This window comes from Hippocampus comes, unplaced genomic scaffold, assembly GCF_001891065.2.
Source record: "Hippocampus comes isolate QL1 unplaced genomic scaffold, H_comes_QL1_v1.1 scaffold29, whole genome shotgun sequence".
NCBI classification, from domain to species: Eukaryota; Metazoa; Chordata; class Actinopteri; order Syngnathiformes; family Syngnathidae; genus Hippocampus; species Hippocampus comes.
Genome location: NW_017805820.1, coordinates 1,329,345 through 1,354,172, shown reverse-complemented (window position 1 = coordinate 1,354,172; position 24,828 = coordinate 1,329,345). Strand labels below are relative to the sequence as shown.

General features: G+C 43.3%; 1 protein-coding gene across 1 annotated transcript in view; it reads left to right on the top strand.

Annotated features, from left to right (window-relative positions):
• The first annotated feature begins 120 nt into the window (after window positions 1–120).
• Window positions 121–24,828, top strand: part of arhgef17 (Rho guanine nucleotide exchange factor (GEF) 17) — a 45,936-nt gene continuing 21,228 nt past the window's right edge. Inside the window, exon 1 of the mRNA XM_019885828.1 lies at window positions 121–5,812. Within this exon, the coding sequence (XP_019741387.1) occupies window positions 701–5,812 (5,112 nt within the window). The 5' untranslated portion in view covers window positions 121–700. The remainder of the gene's footprint in view (window positions 5,813–24,828) is intronic.

Genomic DNA, 24,828 nt, shown 5'->3' with positions numbered 1-24,828 from the left:
CTGTATACAAAGTTAACCAAATCACAGCGTGTAATTCCCCTTTCGAACAAAAGGACATGGAAAGCAGACTGAGAAGCGCGACGGAGACTTTATTGTGAACTGAAAAGGAACCGTGTATGCTGTCATATAGTACATTCACCCCCAGTGCTGTACAAAAGGGATGCACTGGCTTGAATCTAAAATCAACCAAAATGAAAGACAGTTAACTTTGTTCTACCAATTGGCATAATTCTGTTGCAGCGCTGTCGTACAGCCATTCAGTGCGCAGTATCTGCCTCCTCTTATCAAAAATAGAGGGATGTGGGGGGGCTTTTCCTCTCTATCCCCGAGGGGGTTATGACAGCCCCTACCCCCTAGTCCCGCCCACTCCCACTTGCCCTATCTCAGGCATTAACATGCACAGAAAAAAAAAACACAAGTCACGGAAATACAAATTCCAAAATAGAGAATCCACAAACAGTTCTGGGGAAAGAACAGACTGATGCGAGGGTGACTTGCTTAATGGGCACACGTTAAGCCAACGATGACCAGTTGGCGAGCACACAAAAAAATCGACTGTGGAATCGCCAACATGTGAGTTTTAACAACTGACGTTCCCAGACTTTGGTAAAAGTTGTTGCATTTCGGTTGCGAGGTGCAAAATGGCTTTTAATTCAAAGAGGATGCAGCGTGCGGCGTGACTTAAAGACAACTATGCAAAATGGCAGAGAGACACAAGAGGAATGCATCGGTGTACCGCAGCGTCTCTTTTAAGAATTTGGGCTCGCGGGGCGCCAACAAAAGTGAGGAGGTACAAGACAAATGTGAGTATTTGGAGGCAGCCGGTGGCTCTCTTCCTCTTGAGCCCAGCCGGTCAGAACAGCGTCATGTCAGTGCGTCAAGAAAAGTTTCCAAAATCTCTTCCACCACAACCACCGGGACCGCAGAGCCAAAGAAAGCCTCCTCCGCCCCTCTCTCCTCCATTTCTCCCTCTATCCGCCAACTCACCGAGAAATTCAGTAACAGCAGCAGCAGTTGTAAAAGTGGGGGAGGAGGAGGCTCCGAGAGGATCAACAACGCCTGGCCGGGAGACGTTACAGCAGTGCCGCGTGAGAGCAGCACACTTCCCCGCGTCAGAACCTCCAGGAGGAGCAGCTCTCTGTCTCGACTATCCTTGCACCATGACGGCGGCGCAGCAATCTTGACGGACAACAAATCTTTTTTGGACAAAGTGCAAAAGTTCAACTCCAGCACGGACTCTGTCTCTGGTTCGGACTCTGAGAGAAGAATTAAAAGTCGGACTTGTGCACTGATAACAAACGACAACACTGGTAAGAAAAAATCTTGCGCATCTGATCCCCAAAAGAATTGTATTATCAATAATGAAGAGGACGTTACGATTAATGGACCTTGTAAATCTCACACAACTTACCCATCCACACATTGCAGTGAATTTATTTCCCTGCATTCTGATAAATGGCCCAGTGTGACAAAAATTCGACAACTTTTTGATGAGAGACAGAAGCAAGGCCACAATTATGAGAATTTAAGACTGGTTGGTAGATGTGATTTAAGCCAGCGAAGCAAACCTGAGGGTTGCCCTCTTCTGGATAAAAGCAGCAAACTCTCATTTTGCACTTCAACTAATGAAGCCAAAAGTCCATATTTGTCTCAGGCGAGCTTAGTTGAAGGACAGAGCCCAAACAGCACTGCTGTCAACCAGACACTTTGTGACACTATGGACTTGCGCTCCAAAATATATGAGCAGCAGTATATGCTTGATGAGGAAGAACACTTATCTTCAGGTTATTGTAATGACAGGATATGTGGTAGAAAAAACATTCAAAACAGTAGCATTTGGAGTTGTTCTCAGGATTGCCGTGATCAAAAAAGTAGCTCGTCTCCTTTCAGATGTAACAGCCCCAACTCAGTAGCAGAGGCTTCCCCTCAAACTCCCACACTGATCGAGTTGACCCCTGACCCCCACAGTGACCTTCAGACCTCTGCTACTACTTCTCGGCACAGTTTGGTGAGCCAGGACACCTTTTGCGCCTCCTTTCTTCAGGAGCCAATAGTGAGGGAGAGAAGGGTTAGTCAGGGGGTCGGGCTGGCGAGGGATAGTTTACATTCCTCACATAGCTCCTCTACAGCTCCCGACTCTCCCCCCTTGTTCCCCCTCTGTGCTCCAGCTCTAGATAAAGCCATTACCTCCTTCTCAACTGTACCTCCCTCCTCAGCCCCTGCCAAATTTGACTCTCTGCGTAGCTCTCGCTGGAGGTTTAGCTCTGGAAACGAGGAGGAGGAGCGTAGCAGAAGAAAAAGAGAAGGTGCAGGCTGGAGTGGCCCCTCTCATCCTTTTGTTGGCATCAGTGGAGGAGAAAGGGGTGACACAGAGCGAGGTGAAAGTTATTTGTCCCGCAGTAAAAATGGCCGGTGGAGTGCGAAGGGCATCGGTAGGTCTTCGGGCAGTGAGGAGGAGAGTCCTGGTTCTTTAGGACCATCCAGTAGGGAGGCTGGGCGGCGCCGCTCTCTGAGAAAAAAGAAGCGTTTCTGTGGTGGTGCTTCAGCGACAGGCCGTGATGATCGTAACGATCGCGATGGCGAATCAGACGACAGCGACAGTGAGCCCTCCGTGACCATGGAGCATTTGGATAAGCCACGCCATGCGACCACAGGAGGAGAGCTAGTGCAAAGACTGTCACGGAGCCACTCTGCAAGAGAACCCACTTTTCACATGAACAGAACCAGGGTGCAGCAGCAATGGGAGCACATCTCTTCACCTGTGGCATCCTCAACACTTCCTGCTGTGTCTCGAGTATCAAAGGTCAACATCCCCCCTTTTGGCTCTCGTTATAGCAGCCGATATTCCAGCACTGAGGCACTCAAGGTGGAGGACCAACAAAGCTGCAGCAACCGTGGAGCAAGCAAGTTTTTGAACACTGGTGGAGACAACACTGCCAGAAATGCTTCCTCATCTATGTTGAGTAAAACGTACTATGGGAATTTTACCATGTACCGTTCCCCTAGCTTTGGACATGGGGATAATTTCCCTCGTACCCAAGTGCGGACTCGCCCCAAGATTGTGCCCACAGTCACTTCCCCTGCTGGTGTCCTCGCTAGAGAAGGAAGATTAACTGAGGCCATGAGATTACAGCAGACAACAGGAGAGGATAGGACAGGTTTAAAAAATGGAATATCCAAATCCAACCCTGATATCGCAACAGAAACAATGACACAGCTAAATATCCTGAAATCAGACTCGTCAGAGCCGAAGGTGCGGAAAACTAGTGAGGAAGAACAATTTGGACTCGGCCCACAGAGTCACAGTGGGACCTTGTTGCCCGCTGGTCGTCGCTTGTCCCTCAAAGACTTGACGGCTACTCTGCGGCGTGCAAAGTCCTTCACATATTCTGGTAAATCCCAGTCAACGCTGCGTTGTTACCTGGCAGGTGGTACAACCACAAGAAGCCCTTCCGAGCAACAGCTTGACCTGAATAGAGAGAAGAGTGGCAGTAGTGTGTCCCTGTGTGACAGAGAAGTAGAAAGCGATGGAGGTGACTCAAGGATCGGAAGAAGACAGAGGTTGTTGGATTATGGGTATGATGACGATGACGAGGAAGTGATGCCAACACCATTGCAAGAAAGATACGTACAGGAAGCCCGACAGGTTATTCAGGATATCTGTCAGATGAGCACCAGAGAAGACGATGATATTGAGATGAAAAGTCTGAATGACTTTGAAGATCAACAGAGAATCAACAAAACAGATGAAGAGAAGAGAAAAGGAATGAGTACTGAAGGTGAGGCAGAAACAGAACAAGGGGCTGAATTTAAGACCACAGCGGCAAGAGATAAACATGAGGGGGAGAGAGAGAATGGGGAGAGGGAGAAGAGAGAGAGGGATGGACAAAGTATGCAGCCCGAGAAGCTAAACAGTAGGGATACAGACTACCAGGAGAAGGTGCAGAGACAGAACAGAGAGACAGCGAGAGCGTTACTGAAGGGGGACTCGGAAGAAAGTGTGTGCTATGACCGTTCCGTGGATGAACTTTCAGGCCACGAGTCGAGTTTAACAGATGAAGGGATTGTAACAGAGCCAGAGATTGGTCCTAGTGACCCCTCCGAGAGGGCTTTGTTGGAGTTAAGAGGGGTTAATTTGGGCTCGTGCATTGCTAGGGATGTACTCGGGCAGCCTGTCACCATATGGAAACAATCAGCGCTCCATGAGGAGAAAGAGCTTAAGGAGGAAAGAGAGGAAATGATGGAGAACAATACTGGCTGTACGAACCGTCTGAATGAAGTCAGCATACCTCCGTCCTTGCTTCACCCCTCTTGTCTGGAAGAGAGTGACTGCATTATCACAGACTCCACTGCTGGGCTCAACTGTGTCAACACGACCAATGATGCAACCAACAAGAGTAAATCCATACTGCAGGCACCTTCTGCTACTCTAGGAGGCCTCGAAGCACCTGCAACCCCCAGTGCTGTCCGTCGAAGACGCAAGTTCTCCCCTCCAGGTAACATGATTGCAGCCTCAGAGGTTTGTAACAGTACCACAGACTCGACAACAGCAGCTGAAGCGAATGGGGAGTCAACAGTCTATCGCTCTCTAAGTGATCCTATGCCTCAGAGACACTCTTCTGTGGTAGAGGAGGAAATTTTTTCCTCTGTTGACAGCAACCTTTTAGGATCTCTTGCTCTCAAAGGCGCAGGGCTACCCGACACCCCTGCTATACCGACTTTAGAATACAAAGGAAGTGTGGCCAGTGACTTGTCTGTATACAGTGATGGCGGACTTTGGGAAGAGGTAGTTGGTGACTACAGTGGCGTAATCAGGAGCATTGTAGCTGAGCCAGGAGCAATGAACAGACTGATAACTGATGATCATGGCAATGGCAAAGCTCCCAAGAAGAAATCCTTTAGTGACCCCAGCAGACGAAGTGATGCATCTTTGCTTTCCCATCATGACTCTCCGTTTAAAGGTCAGTCCGTCAGCACTGGACCAATCAATGAGCTGGATCAGACAGGTGTGATCCCAACTTCCAGCAGCGAGCCAATCCTGAACAAGCATAAAGAAAAAACGTGGGAAGTAGAGAGCCAGCCTCAGGAGGAGATAACCACGCAGTCACATGATTGTCACCATGGAAGTAGCAATATTGACATCACGAAGGCTCATTCCCAGTCACGCCATCCAGCCTATGGGGACAACGTTGTAGATCAAGGTGGACAAAAGAAAGCAGAGGAGACAAGGAGGTTTAATTTTGATCTCAAGCTTGCTGAAGCGTTATCTCCTAGGATAGCTCGACGATCCCCTAGAAAGCGCCCAAACAGGTTGGCTCAGTTTTTTTCTCACGAAGACCCATTGGAGCCCCCAGAACTAGATCAGCAAGATGGTCACCGTGATACATCTGAGCTCACACCTCCTCTCCCCTCATCCAAACCAAAGACCAGACCTAAGCATGTAAGACATGCCAGCGAACCTGCCACTTTCATACCCATCTCGCCTCCTCCACAACCACAACCCCTCAAAGAAGGGAACAGTCTCTCAAACCAACCTCCTGGAGGTTCTACAGCTCTGAGTAAGAGCTCAGTAGACAAGGCTCCATTTCTAGAGGATGTGACCCAGAAATATATTCTCGACATCAACACTCCTGAGAGAGACACAGACGGTCCAGGGCCTCTCCCTGGGAATAGAGATGGGGCTGAAGGTTCTGTGTCTTCATCTGAGGGGCCCAGCGGGATATTCACCAGTCAAATGACAGGAGCTGTACCTCAGAAGGGTTTGGACCATGCACCATCTGCAATAGCTCCCCAGAGGACCAAGCCTAGAGTGGTAAGTCCACATTTACGTTGTTGCTGTTGTTGTTGTTGTTGTAGCAGGCCTTTGACATACACCTTCAAACAGCATTGTACATACTTAAAACACATCTTGGGGTTTGTTTTTGTGGCTTACTTTGACTTGACTTAAAAGAGACAATGAATTATGAGAGCTGGATATTTTGACAAAGAGAATGTTCCATAAATTTTTTGTCACATTCTGGTAATTGCTTTAGAACAGTCCGTAATATTATCTGGAACAGTTGGTGCTTTTTTTTATGCTTACAGCTGACAAGTGTGTATGTGCTTTTAGCAAGTTGTGTTATCGTGAATTACATGTCATATGGTGAGTGTAAGAGCGCATTTGCAAGACTACATTAGAGAAACCATTACGGTCTGAGATGTGTTCAACAAACATCAGAGGATGTTAGTGGTCTGATTAAACAAATGTCAGAAAGACGGCATTAAGCAGCGAGCCAAGCCAGTCAAGTGCATGCGTCTGTTCATCTTTATTTGTTCCATCCAATATGAATTGTAGCCAGCCAAGAGAAAGAGAGAACACAATAAACAGTTCAGTACCGCTCAGAGAAGTTTTTATAAGTCATGTTCAGTGTTGGCTAAATGCTTTTATCATATTTTAGCACAGTGCTAAGCTGTCCAGTCAATTTGGCCATAATAGTGTCCGAAACATGCATATTAAAGTGTCTGCATTTTGAACTGTCAGAAAAAAAGAAGTCAACACTTGCTGACTGTTTTCTTTGGTTATTTTCCTCATGCACTGTTGTCGCTGCAGTGATAGAAGCAGTAGCTGGTGAGTGACCTCGGTGTGCAGGAAATGGCTTTAGGAAAATAGGAAGTTGTTGTGGTTACAGAAGTGTTTGATCATGTCGAATACGACTGGCTGGCGTGAGCATTTGAGCCTTTGTGTGTGTGTGTGTGTGTGTGTGTGTGTGTGTGTGTGTGTGTGTGTGTGTGTGTGTGTGTGTGTGTGTGTTTTGTCTTGAGTCTACTCAGTGTGCATATTGTTAGTCTGGAATATATCAATGCCTTGTTCCCAACATGCTCTTTAGCGCACTGCCCTGCTGCACAATGTGTTTGTGTGCATGCGAGTGTGAGGGGGAGATTTGGACTGAATGCAACACTAACTTTGGCAAGCCATGACAGAGTACAGACAAGATGCAATATGCGAAAGAAGAAAAAACAGCTTAGGGAGAATTGTTGATTGTGTTGAATGGAGATTTGTTCTTTTCATTCTTAAAGCTGTTTTTTTTTTTTTTTTTGCTTGTAGTCACACCTCGTCTTTTTTCAAACTTTATTCCTCAGCAAATGATTTTAGGTCTGCGTTTTCGTTACATCCTGCTGTCCTTCATTGATTATGTTGTAAAGATTCTCCCTTTCCTTTCCACTCTCGCACTCTTTCTGGAACATAGCAGTGGAGTGAGATCATTGCAACGGCTGATTTTAGAGCAAAGGTTTTCTGGCTAAAAGAATGGAGACTAGAACTGACACAGTGCTCAAGAATGAAACCATGACTGAGGAGTACGAGGTGTGAGGCAAAGAATCGTGATTGTACACATCTCCATTGAACCACAGCAATAGGATCTGGTCAAAAGGAATATCCTAATGACCACTGTGACAGGTGGAAGTTTTAATGTAAAAAGTACTGTGTACCGCTAACATAAAACTAGGGATTAATATTTGATAAAGTTTCACTTGGAAATGACTAATCAATCGTTTTTGTAATTTTTTTTCATGATTATTATTTTTTTAACATAATTCCTTTTAACCAATGGTTTAATCTCTCTGACCGTTCCGAACTTCAATATCCATGTAGCATTGCACAACACATCCAGTGTTGCATTGAGCAGAATAATGGTACCTGAAGTTGTGCCGTAATGGAGGTCTGGGTTGTCTGTGTGGATGTTGACATTGCAGTTTAGGAAAGGCTGATAGTATACCACCCTATTTAAAGGCAATCCAGATATTTCATCAGTAAATATAAAAGTTTGTTAAAATTCCTCATATTTACTTTGCTGTTTGTGGTCCAAATGATAAGTGTGGTAACGAGGAGAAGAAGCAGAGCTCGACATCCACGTCATCCTTTTGGATGAGCGCTAAAAGTTGTGTGTTCATTTCTTTGGATTCAGGATGGGCTTTCTGTTTTATCAGACCACCCAGCATGAAACAAATGCCTCCCCTCCTGACTGATGTTTTTCTCTCCCTCCGCATGTAGTCAAGCTGAAAAGGGGCTAGTGTTTTTACCAGCATCGATCAACTTCATTCGTCTGTTTGTAGGATTGTGTAATAGCCGCTATTTTAAGTGAACTTGTTAGATGGAATAGGGCATAGACAGACCAGTAGAATGTGAGTCTTTTGGGCCACGCACAGCAAAAATCTTTGTTCTCCACTGATTGAGTGTGTGTCACTGATGATTGAATGAGGGATTCATCCGGAATGATGAAGGATGTTATCATGACTGTCATTTCAAAAAATAGGTATCTAACCGCTGCAATTGGCTGGCTGCCAGTCCATGGTGTTTACCACCTCTCGCCCAAAACTAGCTGGGATAGCCTCCAGCTCACCCGCGACCCGAACAAGTCAAGTGCTTTCGGACATGATATCCATTGGACGGTATCTGACTCATTTGTGTGTGCCTTTATTCATTTATTTACTTACTTACTTCATTGGCATAGTGCACATTAATCAACACAAGTATAAACAGTGTAAATGCGCCGAATTTAGCATAAATGCCAGTTTTCAGCCGTAGTCCCAAGGTCTAAAATAACACAGTGAGACACATAAAACTTTAAGACCACAATGACAGAAATAGTGCGGGCGTGCGTGCAGGCGTGCATGTGTGCGGGCGGCCGGCCGGTTCTCCTAGTGTCCACTTTCGGACTTGATGTATCTCTCGTACATTTGTGTATAAATCTTTGCGACTCTTGAGGATGTATACACAATCTTATCATGAAACATGCATTTTCAGTGGAAAGTTGGAGGGTCGCCAGGTCTTCACAATTGGCCAATAGTATTTTAAAACCAAAAACATTCCCACTGAGCCAGCAGTCACAGGAAGACAGGCACAAGGTTATTATTATTATTATTATTATTATTTTATTTTATTTTTTTAAATGAAGATCAATGAAGTCATGGTGTCTTCATTTACATTGGCTTATGGCCCTGTGACAGGATTTGTTTATTGTGGGAGAATTTGTTTATTGTAATGGGATGAGAAAATATTACAATGATTGTAAATTATTTTAAAAAAATGAGTAACAACTACTGGCCCCTCGCTTGTCATCAGCAGACATCAGGTCATTCTTTGGTTAGTGTAGTTATTACCAATATTCCATCCACTTAGTGACATCACCTGTTACTTTTTTCCCATTGCAATTAAAAAGGAGCTGTGTACCCTTCTGATAGATTATAATCACAATATAAGGTGCAGTTTTTGAACTCTGCAGCATTATAGCTCGATGATAACTTTATTGACCAAAACATATCAGTTGCATTGATAACAAAATAAAGACATCTGTGATTCATACACCCTGTCATCTTTACTAGGTGCATCTTTGAGATATAGTTCATGTCATAAGAGTTCATGGAAGTATTTCTGGGTGGGGGGCGGGGGTGGACAAAACATGCATTGCCTACTGCCATGCAGCGTCTGCAAACAAATGTAGCACTCCTTTCAAAACGTCTGTGGGAAAAGCACACTGGAGGCCTTTTGGTTGGTGACAGTTGTAATATTCTTTCGTGACCTTTCCCTTCTAAGGACTGCCCCCCTGCTAAGAATTTGGACTTTTCACTCAAGTCTTGCCAGGATAAAGTCAGGAAACTTCAGCCCTTTTTAACATTTGAATAATATTAGCAGGCCCTCATCGTGTGTCCATCTTAGTCGCTTTCCTCCGGCTGGTCTTGCGCTAACTGGCTCAAGTGTGCGGATCCACCCTGTGTAATTACAGAGCACTTTGCTTATGTAAGGAAAGTCTCCTCTGAAACAGCACTTTCCAGCTCTCGAGCTGTGCTCTCTCAGCTCTTTTGGGAGCACATGCTGTACTTTAGCATACAGTACATACTACAAGGTTTTTTTGTGTGAATTCCGTTTTCGCTCGGCTCTTACATTGATAGGACGACGGGGCACAGTAAACCTCTGTCTCGTGTGTTATGTTTTGAAAGGTGTGATGTTAAAAGATGCATAAATCCACATAATACATTCCGTTTAGACGATTTTATAATGTAATGTACAACACTGTGCGTATGACACTTCATCATAACCAGTATTTTGACTTTCCCAGCATTAAATCGGTTTATTACCATATAGGAACAGTTATGAAATAGACACAAACTATGAAACACTTTGTTGAGGGGTGATGCAAAACACAAGTAAGATGACATGAGATTTTGGGGAACATCCCGATGAGGGCTGAGATAGAGGAAAGTATTTTCACCGCTTGTCATCATGGTGGAGTTCGAACCGTGCTTTACTTGACCTCCCCTTTAAAGGGCGTTAAAATGCTTTCCAAATAGATATAAATTGTGGAAATCGGGTATGTCATTTTATATTAAGAAGCTAGAGAATGGAGAAAATTGGGATCAAAGGTGGTGTAATGTATTCCTTAGCAACACTACTAACACTGACCAGAAATAAATTTAATTAAACGCCCCTTACTTAATATACTATGACCATTATAATCATACATATAATACATAATTGCCCTTGCATTTGGTTATGATAATTTTGAGAGCGTTCGCAGGCTCCATAAAATGACAAATACAGTTAATATGCATACAGTAGTTCGAATCCGATTTTTTCCCCCACGTCGCTCTCCTCGCAACCGGTCGACAAGTACAGAGCTCAAAACTCACTTGTTCACTTTTTCAAGTGTGAAAACGATCTCCATGACAATCGCCATCAGATGGGAGAAGACGACAAGAACCATCGAGAGAGAGAAAGTGGTGTCTTTTGTCATGCGAGTTCAAATGCAGGATGAATGATAATATTATGTAAACATATTGCGTTTACTGCGTCACTAAGCCAATCACACAATAGTGCAACTGTGGCATCATGGGACTGTGGTCAGCTCCATGTGTCCACACACACACACACACACACACACACACACACACACACACACACACACACTGTGGGTTGACTGGACCCTTCAATTCATTTCTCTCACTTGTCTTTTGTCATCCAGTCAAACATGACATACATCATGACATGCATCTGCCACCGTCCTTCCCCATTTCTTTCCTCCTACTTTTATTGTCACCCGCTCGTTCGCCCGTCCTATGGCATCAGTGCGCCGCTTTGGATCATGCTCTAGCTGCCAGTTGAGAAAGGCACGTGAAAATGGGAACGCAAGACGCTGGAAGTCTCGCAGTGCTGTGCAGGAATGGCTGCTGGGATCGCGGATCAAAGCACAAGGAGAGGAGGAAAGTGACTGGGGCGCAGCTAAGCTCCAAGCAGCATCCCAGGCAGGTGTTATGTGGGTGCGCGCGCGATGCGGTGTGAAGTCATCAACATAAGGTTCTGATGCACGCGATGAACGCAATGTTTCATGTTCTTCCTGTGCAGCTGATTTGGGTTTCTCATTGACGATGCCGTCGCGATGTGAGCCCGTTCGTGTCTTCTTGCTGCAGCCTTGTAAAAGTCATTTCATTCATTTCACGTCTCCGGTGAACTTTGGGAGGTTTCGTCTTCCTGGCTGCTACTTAGATAAGAGATTTGATCCTTGGATAAGTCTTCATTAAAGTATGAGTCAGCCTGAAGGAATGCTGACCTTCACAGAAAGAAAAATGTGCGTGGACGCATGCGTTAGTGTGATTCAAAGTGTGAGAAACTGAGGTTAAGCTTCTTTGTTTTACCAGTGAATTGAAAAGATTGGCTGTATTCCTTTTTTCCCCTAAAACTCTTTCTGTCCTTCTTTATGCCTATTTTGTGAAACAAAAGGCTGCAGGCATCATGGGTATCAGGTTGCCAGTTGTTACTGTTGATGTCCCAGCGCAAGTGTTAATGAAGATCAGTGAGTTTTCCCGATTTAGAGCTTGGATCTAAAACAGGTCCCAGAACAGTTTCCGTTGATCGTTGGGGAAAATGCTGAAAAGGATTTTATTGCGTGTCAGGATGGTACACAATTCTTTACAAGTGGCTTTCTGGTTCATATTTGCTGTGATAATTTGATATTCTGTTGTGTGTATCAGAGGCGCTCTACAAATAACGATTCGAAGTTTGTCTTTGTGTGTGAGTGCTGTCCCTGAATTGAAGTGATTTGTCAAATGGAACACAGGGCAGGATTTTTGTGGCTGAGTGATTTTTATTGATGATGTCTGCATGTTGTCTGCAGATTGCCACCCCCCCCCCAAAGTAATGTTTGATTGTCTCAAAGAAAGCTCCCGACACTCAATGTCAGCTGTGTGTGTGTGTGTGTGTGTGTGTGTGTGTGTGTGTGTGTGTGGTGGGGCAGGGGGTCTTGTGTGTAATCGGGTCAGTCTTTGCTGGAACAATGTAGTCCTTCTTCATTCTTCAATGGGCTTCTTATTTTCAACAAGGCCTCCGCTTTTTTTTTTTTGTTTGTTTCTCCCAACGAAAATGTGATTCACAAGCTGGCGTTTGCACTGTGCGGGTTTTCAAATTTTTTTTTTTGTCCAGGGAGCAGAGAAATTATTCAGGTTATGCGTCATGTTCCTCAAGGAGATGTCACCGAAATAAACGTCCGTGAAGTGCATATTTTCCTGAGAAGTGAAGGGCCGGCGTCCAATGTTGCGACTTGATCCAGTCAGATCAAAAGCGGCAGAATCTGAGCCATGTTGGCACCTGAAGAGCAACACATGCCTGTGGGAAGATTAAGGTCACTGGACAACCACAAGTCAAATAGAAACAAAAATCCTTCACACTGAGTTGAGTCTTTCCTCTCGCAAAATTAATATAAAAAAACTTGTCTCGGTATTGTCTTGAGTGTGCGTCTTTTATTAGGCTCGTTACCGGGGCAGTTATGACTGAGCCCGTTTCTGTTCACCAACATCTGCTCAGTTTATTTGTCACTTGATTTGACTTGTGTCAAAAGAATCGCATATTATTAGGGTTGTCATAACACATGTGTCAGGACAGTGTGTTCTCTTGTGATGATGGCCACGACGCTTTGAGGAAATGAATGGTGGGCAGTGACCTACATTGTTGCACAGCGGCGTAAGAATACGGAGTCAAGCTAGCACAAGAAGGCGCACTCACCACCGTTGTTTTTCATGAGGTCATTTTGTATTCACTTTCTGGTTGGTGTTTTTCATACAGATGTTGGGTAAAGTTCAGACTTAAATGATGCATTAGTAGGTTAGTGAAAAATGAAGCCGTGTTCCATCCTGTGTATAAATTTGAGTTGCATCTCCTCCGGAAGAAGCAGAACTAGAACGACCTCGAGAATTTAGAAAGGCACTTAGCGGCAGAGCCAGAATTCTGTCTTTCAAACAGCACCAAATGATTGAGTTTTTGTCTTTCTGGTGGTTGAACGTTGTGGTATCGGTGTGTCATAGGCCGACCAGTTACGGCACTTCTTGTGTTGTTAACGGGTTCACCCTAGCTAATACTAACATTAATTTTTAAAATACCGGTAGTGCCTGTAAAATACTGCGTTGCTGGTGTGTTTTTTAAGTCTTTTTTTTTTTTTTTGTAAAGATCAAAAAACTACTTAGTTTTCCCAACTAAGTCTAGGTTTGATTGTTTGTTTTCCTCCAAAACACACTAATGGACCAGGAGAGGACAATAAGGAGATATTTGTTGATTTTGCTGAACATTTGTTTTGTGTCATCACTACCTCACTTTAAATCCAACTTGTTTATGATCTTTGTGGCTGTTTATCACCTTCGTCTTTTCAGTAATACAATGTAGGAAAGATTCGGTACGCCTCTGAATTTAGTACGTTTGTCGTTTAAATGCGTGAAACATGCCAGATTGTACTATAGCTTCTAAAAATGAGTGCTGTCGAAGTATACTGCGCAGATTCTGCCTTTTATGGAGCCATTTCTCCTCCTATCCTTCTGGCAGGAGCCATAATTGTCTTCATCGAGAGGGTAGGGCAGGAAGTGGTTTGGGGGGAGGCACACACACATGCAGAGAGCCTTTTTTTTTTTTTTTTAAGGATAAAAGGTGAAAGTTTTTGTTTGTTGTTTTTTTTTTGTTTTTTGTTTTGTTTTTGTTTTAGGTACCAAACAAGCAACCACCTTCACGTTTTTAATTTGGTCACCCGTGACAACCACATGTTGGTGTGGCTGTTGGAATGTGGTGACATCACAGCATCTAGTGTTTCTGTTTGAGCAAGGCGAGACAGAGGAGTTTAAGGACAGCAAAATAAATTGGCATTTTTGTCCAAACTGTGTTCGCTCCATTAGCCTGTCTGTGAACTCATCGCCTACCTGACGTCACCTATTTAGGTCTTTCTGTATGACTGTCTTTCTGTCTTCATGCTCTGTTTTCCTTCGGACCTCATCGGCTCCTTTTGTATTTCTTTGCACCCCTCCCACCCCCCACCTCACTCTATTTTTATCCTTTCCCCAAGCCGACATCTGGATTTCATTGAAAGAGTGAACAGCCCTTCAGCGATAAAAGACTCCCTGGACTGTGTGTGTGTGTGTGTGTGTGTGTGTGTGTGTGTGTGTGTGTGTGTGTGTGTGTGTGTGTGTGTGTGTGTGTTTTTCTGGGTCCTTGCATGCGTCTGGCAAAGCATGCTAAGACCAAAATGCAATCAGGCCGCCAAGAAAAAACTGTCAGAACATTTAGCCAAGCGATCATGGCCACTCAGAACAATAAAATGCCTTTTGGAGTCATATCCTCCTGCAGGTTTGATGATGTAATGACACGCAGCTTCTTGGCTCCAGGTGAAATGTCAGCGATTGAAAACACTTGATTTAAAGAGAACTCACTCGCACTCTAAAGAGTGCGTACATCTGCCAAAGTCCAACTTGTTAGTTAGTCGGCTTCTTCCATATTCAAGGACGATGGTAAACAAATAACTTGAAAAGTCTGGTGGGTGCACTGTCCCATTGAACACAAATGACCTCGTTCACTAACTGTGCGTGTGCACAAATTTGTGTCTCCGCCGTGCGGAGACACATTCGCAAATCTGTGATTCATCTCCATATTAATTGATCTATGCGCAGAGCAGGAACATTTCTCCGCGTATATTATTGAGTGAGACCCAAAGATTCAGTGACCCAAACCGTGAATTGAATGGGCAAAATCCCACAGAAAATAAAATCAAATACCTACCTTGACCCAGATTGTCACTCAGATTTAGGATGACTTCTTCATTAGCCCTGCACAAAGTGTCATGCTAATTAATGACTGACTCACTCATGAACTCAAAATGGCCGCACATATATGAGCAAAGTTAGAACAATACTTCCAGCTCAATTTTAGTTTTTTTTAGCTTTGTGGCAAATGTTGTCAATCCACACTTTTAAAAACTATTCAACCTTTTTAATCATTGTAAAAATGAAATTGTTGACTCAGTCAGAAAACTTAATTTAAACCCTTCTTGCAGATTTTGAACGCTTCCACATTTGATTGGTTATACATGTCTTCGCTTCATTCTTAAAGGGACATTTTAATTATTTTGCAATTTTCAGCAGTAAAAAAAAAGAATATTTTGTATATAACTTCATTATTTTTCAAGTAAAAAGCACCCCTTTAAAACCACACTTGCAACTTGCTGTCGACTGAAAATTACATCACGTGGTGAGGGCTCAGGTAACCACCAATCACAGGTCATGTGACATTTGCACACGGGATTGCGATTGGTCGTTACCTGAGCCCCGAGTGCATGCGTGTCATTTTTAGCAAAAGGCAAAATGCATTCTTAAGGGCGTTCATTGTTCATGGGGAAAAAAAATGAAGCGGTCAAATTCATGGTAGACAAAATGACATTTTTTTCGTGCTGAAAATGGCAAAATGAGTCAAGTCTCACTTTAAATCTTATTGTTTGTCAGTATTTAATTTGATTCCCACGTTCATTTGACAACATAGTAAATTCCAGTTGTAGTGAAAAAATAGCTACTGAGGAAATGCATGATTTGGCGGTCAGCATGACAGAGGGTCAACATGGGAAAGCCCGGCGCATTGCATTAATCAGGCTTAAGCCTCAACTGCAGAGGACAACAATGTGTCTTTGTCTCTCGGTGTGACAGCTCTATGGTGTCGCATGGGGCAGGCAGCCACCTGTGTGCTTCTGGGAAGCACAAGTGGGGGACTCAAGTCATATGACTTGACACAAGTCCAATTTGAATCGGTAATTTTTGCACTTGCTTGGCTTAAAACTTATGAAAGACTCTTTTTGATTTAAAACGTGCCTGTTTGTTTTGTTTTGGAATTTATTTTTGTTGTCATTTTTGAATGGAAAAAAGTTTTTTTCCCCCTTCTCTCCGGCAAACAAAAAATTACTAAGCAGAGCGTGCCCGTGGGCTCTCTGCTCACTGTCTTCTTGAGTCAGTGGTTGTCATTGAACTACCTGAATGAGTGACTGAAAGAAAGTAAGACGAACAAAGGAGGAATGCTGATATTTGTTGACTTATTTTTTTTCCCCCCATTACATAAGGGTGACTTCATTTCTATGTCATGGATAGTTCAGTTTAATTCCGTATTAGCCAGGTTAGTTACACGTCCAATCATATTTGACCGTCAGAAAACACACAAGTGCGAATATATGCCCGTGTTCTCTGATCTGTCTTATGAACATGATTTCTCCGATGTATCGCATATACAGTATGCTTGTGACTGAGCAAGACTGTATGACTCTACTTATCCCACGTGATGACTTCACTGCATGCCTCAAAATTTAGTGGGGACTTGACTTGCTTCATTTTTGTACCCGTAACTTACTACACGAACTTCCTTGCCTGTTTTGAACATGTAAGTTAAGACTTGAGACTTGCTTGTGACTTCCCATTGGGAACTACAAAATAAAGTTAGAGATTTGTGTGTGTGTGTGTGTGTTTGCGCGCGCGCACATTACACAAGCTCTATTAATAGGAAGAGGAATAGAAGTGGCCTGGGAATTTTGTCTTCTCCAGGAAAAACAAACTTTTCCTTCCATGTGACAGTGTAATAAAAATGACAAGATAAGGGATCGGGAGCTGTTTCTTTTGTCCTGAGAGATAACGATTGCTTATCTGGAATGCTGCACTTCTTCCCCAAAAGCAGGTACCACCGATTCCCACGGGGGGTCGTTGGTTTATCACAAACCCGAAATGTGTTTCGAAGTAGGAATGGTGTGCGACGTACTAGAGCTGAGTTACTGCTGTGCTACTGTTTGTTTTATATTTTTTGGCCCAGACACATTATTCACGTGTTATTACAGCAAAAATGATTAAATCACCGCTCCTGGAGGATGATCATTTAAATGTGGCTCATCACGTCTTCAATAAATGCCCAAGAGATTTTCTACACTTGGTTCCAGCCATTGAAAGGATGTTTAGTGATAACATCCTTTTGCAGGATGATAACGCATCTTGCCACAGAGCAAAAACCGTAAAAATGAAGGATGACATTGTGTCAGTGTAATGATTAAAAGCTCAATCCAATCAAAAATCTGCGATGAAATGAAAAGGCGACTGAGCTGATAACAGCAATCGGAGGAAGTTGGGAGACAGATTAATGAAGGGTACTTTGAAATACTTTTGAAACACTTTTGCCACAGGTGAAGTCCATTCCTCAGAGCCTGCAAACTGTTAAGAAAGGCAGAGTACTAGCGGTGTCGTGATGTGGTGCTTTTTTTTTTCCGGTTTGTTTTTCATGATTCCATAATTCTTTCCTCAGAATTAATTGCTCTCCTATATATATTTTTTTCCCCCTTGTACTTGCTCTCAAATCTTGAATTGAATTGTGCAAAGAAGCACTGAAATCTGTGTGTGTGTGTGTGTGTGTGTGTGTGTGTGTGTGTGTGTGTGTGTGTGTGTGTGTGTGTGTGTGTGCGTGTGAGGACGACCTGGAATCCTGCATTCCAGTCATTTGGTTTTAAGCCAGTACATTCTGGAAACAGACATGAGCGCCAAAGGGGAATTATGAGAAATAAAGAGGAAAGGATTTTTTTTGGGGGGGGGGGGGAGGAGGCTGCTTCCAATCTGAGGCATTCTGAATCTTTTGGGCCAGTCCCAAACCGCAAAGAAGCATCATGATTTCGTACTTTTTTCACATCTTCACCTCTCTTCTTCCTTATTTTCAATCCTGCAATAATTTATTCAAGTTTTCTTTTCATTGTCTTGCAGCAAAAAAAAAGTTTCTCAGTATTCCATTGGGGTGTACAATTTCTGGGGCTGAAAAATAACTTCCTGGTGAACGAGTTTTCCGGTTATTCATTAGTATTGTTTCCTGGTTATTGAATATACTAGATTGGTTTCATGAAGTAAGAGACTTTAGTGAGTGTGCATTCTCTGATCTAATCATTCCCTCTTTCAGCAACACTGGGACTGAGCCCACAGCCACGCGCGCACACCCATGCATGCGCACACCCATGCAATACTGCCATATAAGGAGAGAATGAGTGCATGGTCGAAACAAGGGGGTCTCCTCTCTTACTTTTATCCACTTTCTTGCTCTCCTGAAGTTCTTTGGCATCGTTTTTTTTTTGTTGCTCCTTTTCCACTTTAGTATGCCGTCTTATTATGCCGTCGTGACCCCCAAACCCACCCCCACCCACTTCTAAGGCCAAACTGTCACTCAGTGTAGAGGACGTACACCCCCTTTTTGGAGAAGTCTCCCAGCACAAAGCTTTTCTTTCCTGCCCGGCTTTACTGAAGGGTACACAAGAACAAAATGTCCCGTTGCTGCCGTGTTTAAATCCAACATATGAGGTCACACGGCTCACACAGGAGGAGAGCCATTAGAAAATAAAATAGTTTTAATCGAAGCAAATGTGTGGCTAATATTAATGCGTGTGTTGAGCCTCAATACAATACTTTAAATATATAAAACCCAGTCGACAATGTTCAGCTGCGCAATGTTGCGATGCAAATTTAACACTAAATTTTCGTTTGATTTCTTATTTCAGAAAATTCCAAAATCCAACATATCCCTCTGAAAAGTGTCCAACATCCAACTGTTACTTCATAGCTGAGTCACACTCTTGTTGATTCCAAAATGACCTTGTGCCTCTCACGTTTATTTAGTTGCAAATGTTCAGATGGCAAATATTTGGCTCAACGGTGTTTTGTGCTTACGAGGAGTCGCAAAGTCCGCCGTGACATTGTGAGGGGATTTTTTATTTTTTTGACAGCACACTTGTTAATGTTTGTACCATGAAAAAAAAAAAGAGAGAGAGAGGGGGGGCGTAGAGAGTTGGGTCAGGGGAGGGATAGAGGGAGAGGGAGAGAGAATGCCTTCATGCTTGTGAGATAATGACAAAGTTAACCATTTTATGAGTGTAGCCATTTTCCATTGGGAATTACATGGTCATAAACAAGACCCTCCTCTGTTAGCTTCATCGGTGTTTGCGTTACTCATCCAGTAAATACAAAGTGCATGAAAAATATGACTCACCATCGCCGCATGTTTTGCAGAGTGGGCTTGGTGTATGGGAATCTCCCATTGAAATAAATCTGTTTTTTAAGTAGGACTCCTGATACTGTCTATTAAATGTAGCTCTCTCTCTCTCTCTCTCTCTCTCTCTCTCTCTCTCTCTGTCTCTCTCCTCATTCATTTCATGCATTGTCCTCCATTCACGTTTCAGTGGAAACCTGTGTTACATAGTAACGGACGGACCAATAACACAAGTCGGACTCACTGTCTGGCTCCTTCCGCTCAACTCTCTACATCCCACATCCAAAAGGTTGACCTGAGATTGAGGGCGTGCTGGCTTGACATCTCTGCCCTAGTTCATCCCAAAAGTGTGTGATTTGGTTGTGGTTAAGTCTAGTTTTCCACACTACATTCATTGAAGCACGTCTTCATGGACCTTGATTTTTTTTCACTGGGGTGCAGTCATTCCGGAACAGAATGAAGCGCCTTGAAATTTGGAAGCGTACAATTTGTCTGTGGCATGATGATCAATTAAAGGGACATCAATGGGAATTCATTCATCACAAGACTTTCTTCCTGTTAATGGTAATATCTCTGCACCCAACCGATTAAGTTTCACACTCTGTAACTGCAAATGAAGGACTTTCTTCACTCTTTTATTCCCCATGACGTATAAATACATCAAGAAAAGCCACTGCCCTACCCATGATAAACTTATACGTCATTTCCTTTTTTTCTTTGCGTTGTAGAGTGCAGTAGGGTCTGACGCAGCCTCTGATTCAGGATCAGGCTTGTCTGCATTGTTAATCATTTAAAATCTGTGCAGCAGGTGGCAGCCGGCATAAGGGATCAACCAGGATTGTGTTGCAGAACAAGTAGAGGGGGAGGGATGCATGGGCGGAGTTGTGGAGTCGCGTAGAGTCGGGTGGAGTAGCGTGTCGTTAGTTGAGAGTGCATTCGAACCAGACGTGATGGAGAAATCAAAACAATTAACCTGTGAGTCTTCCTTTTGGGGAAGAAAATCTTCCACCAAGACAAGGGGAGATGAAGTAGCTCAAAGCAGCAGGATGCATTCGACCGCGCAAAAGTAAGAAGCAGCCATTAAGTGTGCACGAGCATCGTCTGCCTCAAAGCCACATTGCAATCAAAGGGGCCTTCGCAATGGCAAGCGAAGTGAAACCAGAATGTTGTGTGCCCTTTTATCAGGGCGATTGCTTCATTTTGTATCACCCACAAAAAAAATATGCATGCAAACATACTCGTGCGCACACTCACTTCTGTTCAAAGTTCATTTCGTCAGTTCAATAGAGTGCTGATAAATATTTTCGCTATCAAAAGCCTTTTTTGTGGTTGTTTTGTAGAAGGAAAGTCTTATTTAGATGTTTAAGATGTCACAAAAGCGAATCATAGTGGCGCCATGCTTGAAATTATGCTTGAAATTCATGCTTTTATAAAAAGGTCTTTTTTTTCCTCGAAAAATGGAAATCTGATGAAATTTAGCTATTTTCCAATGCTAATTGCTAAAGAACGGAAAAGTTTTTTTTCCCCCCCGCTTGAAATTTGGAAGCGTACAATTTGTCTGTGGCATGATGATCAATTAAAGGGACATCAATGGGAATTCATTCATCACAAGACTTTCTTCCTGTTAATGGTAATATCTCTGCACCCAACCGATTAAGTTTCACACTCTGTAACTGCAAATGAAGGACTTTCTTCACTCTTTTATTCCCCATGACGTATAAATACATCAAGAAAAGCCACTGCCCTACCCATGACAAACTTATACGTCATTTCCTTTTTTTCTTTGCGTTGTAGAGTGCAGTAGGGTCTGACACAGCCTCTGATTCAGGATCAGGCTTGTCTGCATTGTTAATCATTTAAAATCTGTGCAGCAGGTGGCAGCCGGCATAAGGGATCAACCAGGATTGTGCTGCAGAACAAGTAGAGGGGGAGGGATGCATGGGCGGAGTTGTGGAGTCGCGTAGAGTCGGGTGGAGTAGCGTATCGTTAGTAGAGAGTGCATTCGAACCAGACGTGATGGAGAAATCAAAACAATTAACCTGTGAGTATTCCTTTGGGGGAAGAAAATCTTCCACCAAGACAAGGGGAGATGAAGTAGCTCAAAGCAGCAGGATGCATTCGACCGTGCAAAAGTAAGAAGCAGCCATTAAGTGTGCACGAACATCGTCTGCCTCATGCAAAAGCCACATTGCATCGAAGGTGCCTTCGCAATGGCACCAGAATGTTGTGTGCCCTTTTATCAGAGCGATTGCTTCATTTTGTATCACCCGCAAAAAAAAAATATGCATGCAAACATACTCGTGCGCACACTCACTTCTGTTCAAAGTTCATTTCGTCAGTTCAATAGAGTGCTGATAAATATTTTCGCTATCAAAAGCCTTTTTTGTGGTTGTTTTGTAGAAGGAAAGTCTTATTTAGATGTTTAAGATGTCACAAAAGCGAATCATAGTGGCGCCATGCTTGAAATTATGCTTGAAATTCATGCTTTTATAAAAAGGTCTTTTTTTTCCTCGAAAAATGGAAATCTGATGAAATTTAGCTATTTTCCAATGCTAATTGCTAAAGAACGGAAAAGTTTTTTTTCCCCCCCGCTGAAATAAGAGTCTCATCTTTCCTTTGGTAGGCGGCATGTTTATATCGCAATAGAACGGAATAATCCGTGGGCCGTGCAAATCAGTCAAAATCCAGCAAACGGCTGAGGTTGAGGAATTTGTTCCAGTGAAAATGGCTGCCATTGGCTGAGCTAATCTAGCTCTATTTAAAGCATTCAGTGAAGCCCCACTGGGGATAGGCCATGGCTGTCAGGAACATACCGTAATCGCTGCATCAACCAAAGTAATACTTTTATTTCCTCTGCCTATGTGAATTAAAAAAAAAAAAAAAAAAGAAAAAAAACACGACTACCCTCTGTTTTCATGAGTGTACCAAGCCAAAACACAACCCTGTGTTTATTGTAAGGAACACACAGATGTATGGATTTAAGGCCTTAGCGGGGGTCAGGAATGTTAAGAAAGACTAAAAAGAGAAAGTAGAGGGGAGCGTTGCCGATTAAGGGTAAGAAAGAAGTAAAATATCATTTAACAAAGAAACTACTTTGTCACTGCCAATACAGTTCCCACTTTGGTATAACATCGAACTATTCATTATGTACAGCGCATGTGCAGTACTGATTGACAACTTTATTTGTGGTCCCGATCAATGACTGCATTTTTACGTTGTCATGTACAGTTAGGTGGACTCCGGCAACCTGAGCTTGTTTTTATATGTTGTGAATGATGATTGCACAGCACCGCACTTTCAGGTTTCAGGCAGTGCAGAATTTGCGAAGTTCAACCTGTCTTCACTGCAACCCCTAACGCTTGCATTGTTTCTTAAGGCCGGAAAGGCTTGTAGAAGGGAAATTGTTTAAGAGTTAGTTTTGGCGGCATGCAAGGAATTTTTGAAATTAATGGAGATGGATGGACAGAGAGTGAAGGAAGGAAGATTAGAAAAGAAATACTGGGTGGGAGAGACAAGGACCCAGCGGAGGTATTTCCGGAGTAGTATTGGGGTTAGAGACTTCGTCTGTGATGGCTATCTTTGGAGCCCAGTGCATTATGGGATAAATTGCCGGACAGAAAGTGATGGGATTTCAGATTACTTGCTAGCACTGTGACTTCATATGGAAGAATGGAGGAGAGGCTGTTCCCGGTGTGTCTTTTGAATTATGCATGGCTGACAGTGAACTGAGCACAGTCAGTCACTTACACAATCACAAATCTTTTTACATTGGTGGTGTAACCGAACATGCTGTGGCCTTTCATGCAACTGGTGTATGGGTTCGAGTCTTGACCAGTCCTAAACGCGGACCAAAAAAAAAATGGCTGGGTTGCGTCAAGAAAGGCATTAAACACAAATTCTGCATAGTGTGTTCCAGACCCATCCGCATTAGGTGAAAATCGTCGATTTTGGAAAGACCACATTGAAAAAAAAAAAAGTTTTACATCTTCCACATGGTTTCAGCATATTTCAACTTCAAACATACTTTTAACTTCTTAAAACACACTTTTTTAAAGTATTCCTGAGCTCTGGTTATCACGCTGACGCTCACATGATTCTCGAAAGAGTTACAGCGTGCTTACTTCAAGGTGTCTGTGTAACACCCAGTCAGTTTACAGTAAAACTGACTCATAACTGCCCCCTCTAAATACCCCCCCAAAAAAACTCAATAGTATATGTTGAAATGTCAAAATGTTTGACCAATACAAAACAGTGTAGACGGGCTCACAGAAATCAGCAAAGGTGTTATGTAATTGGAAACTTTTCAACCATTGCTACTTTAACATAAACCGAGCATACATCAACACTTGCAGGCATATAATCTCTATTTTCTGCTCTTTCTGGAAACGACAACTCTAACTGGAGCTCAGTTGGGGATCCCTCTCTCCCTCTTCTTCCTTTTAATTACATGCTGCATCTTCTCCCATTCGACTCCAGTGCAGCCCGACATCTTGCGGCACAACGTGGTACTACATTGAAGTCACGCACCACAAAATTGGGACTTGCAAGTAGTATACTGTTAAGAACCCTCTAAATACCCCCCCAAAAAAACTCAATAGTATATGTTGAAATGTCAAAATGTTTGACCAATACAAAACAGTGTAGACGGGCTCACAGAAATCAGCAAAGGTGTTATGTAATTGGAAACTTTTCAACCATTGCTACTTTAACATAAACCGAGCATACATCAACACTTGCAGGCATATAATCTCTATTTTCTGCTCTTTCTGGAAACGACAACTCTAACTGGAGCTCAGTTGGGGATCCCTCTCTCCCTCTTCTTCCTTTTAATTACATGCTGCATCTTCTCCTATTTGACTCCAGTGCAGCCCGACATCTTGCGGCACAACATAGTCCTACATTGAAGTCACGCACCACAAAATTGGGACTTGCAAGTAGTAAACTGTTAAAAACGTGCACACGCACTCACACACACACACACACACACACACACACACACACTTAGAAAAAAATGTGACATATTGTAGTCGTGAATGATGAACCACTATATTGTGGGCGTCAAACAAGCTGTTTGCTCTTCTTCTTTGATGTCACATTTTAAATCACTTGCACAATCAGACATTATTTTGTCAAAGAGACGAGCAGCTGGTGACCAGTCCTATGTGTACCCCGCCTCTCGCCCAAAGCCCTCCGAGATAGACTCCAGCTCACCCAAACAAGCGTTCTAGAAAATGGATGCTTGGATGAGCTACCTGTTTTTTGCTCAATATTATGAAATTGCTCATTGTTTGCTTTGTATATATTTGCGTGAATCTTACCAGTAGGTCACATTGAAGAAGCGCCTTCTTCAGCTAACCATTGTGTGTGTCCTCTTGTGCGCATTACAATACAATGTGCAGGTGGATAAGAGCCCAAACCTATCGAAGACAAAGGCTCTTTTGACTGCACATGTATCTCTCACCCATACACACACCAGCCAGCCTGGGGAGAATGAGCTGATCTGG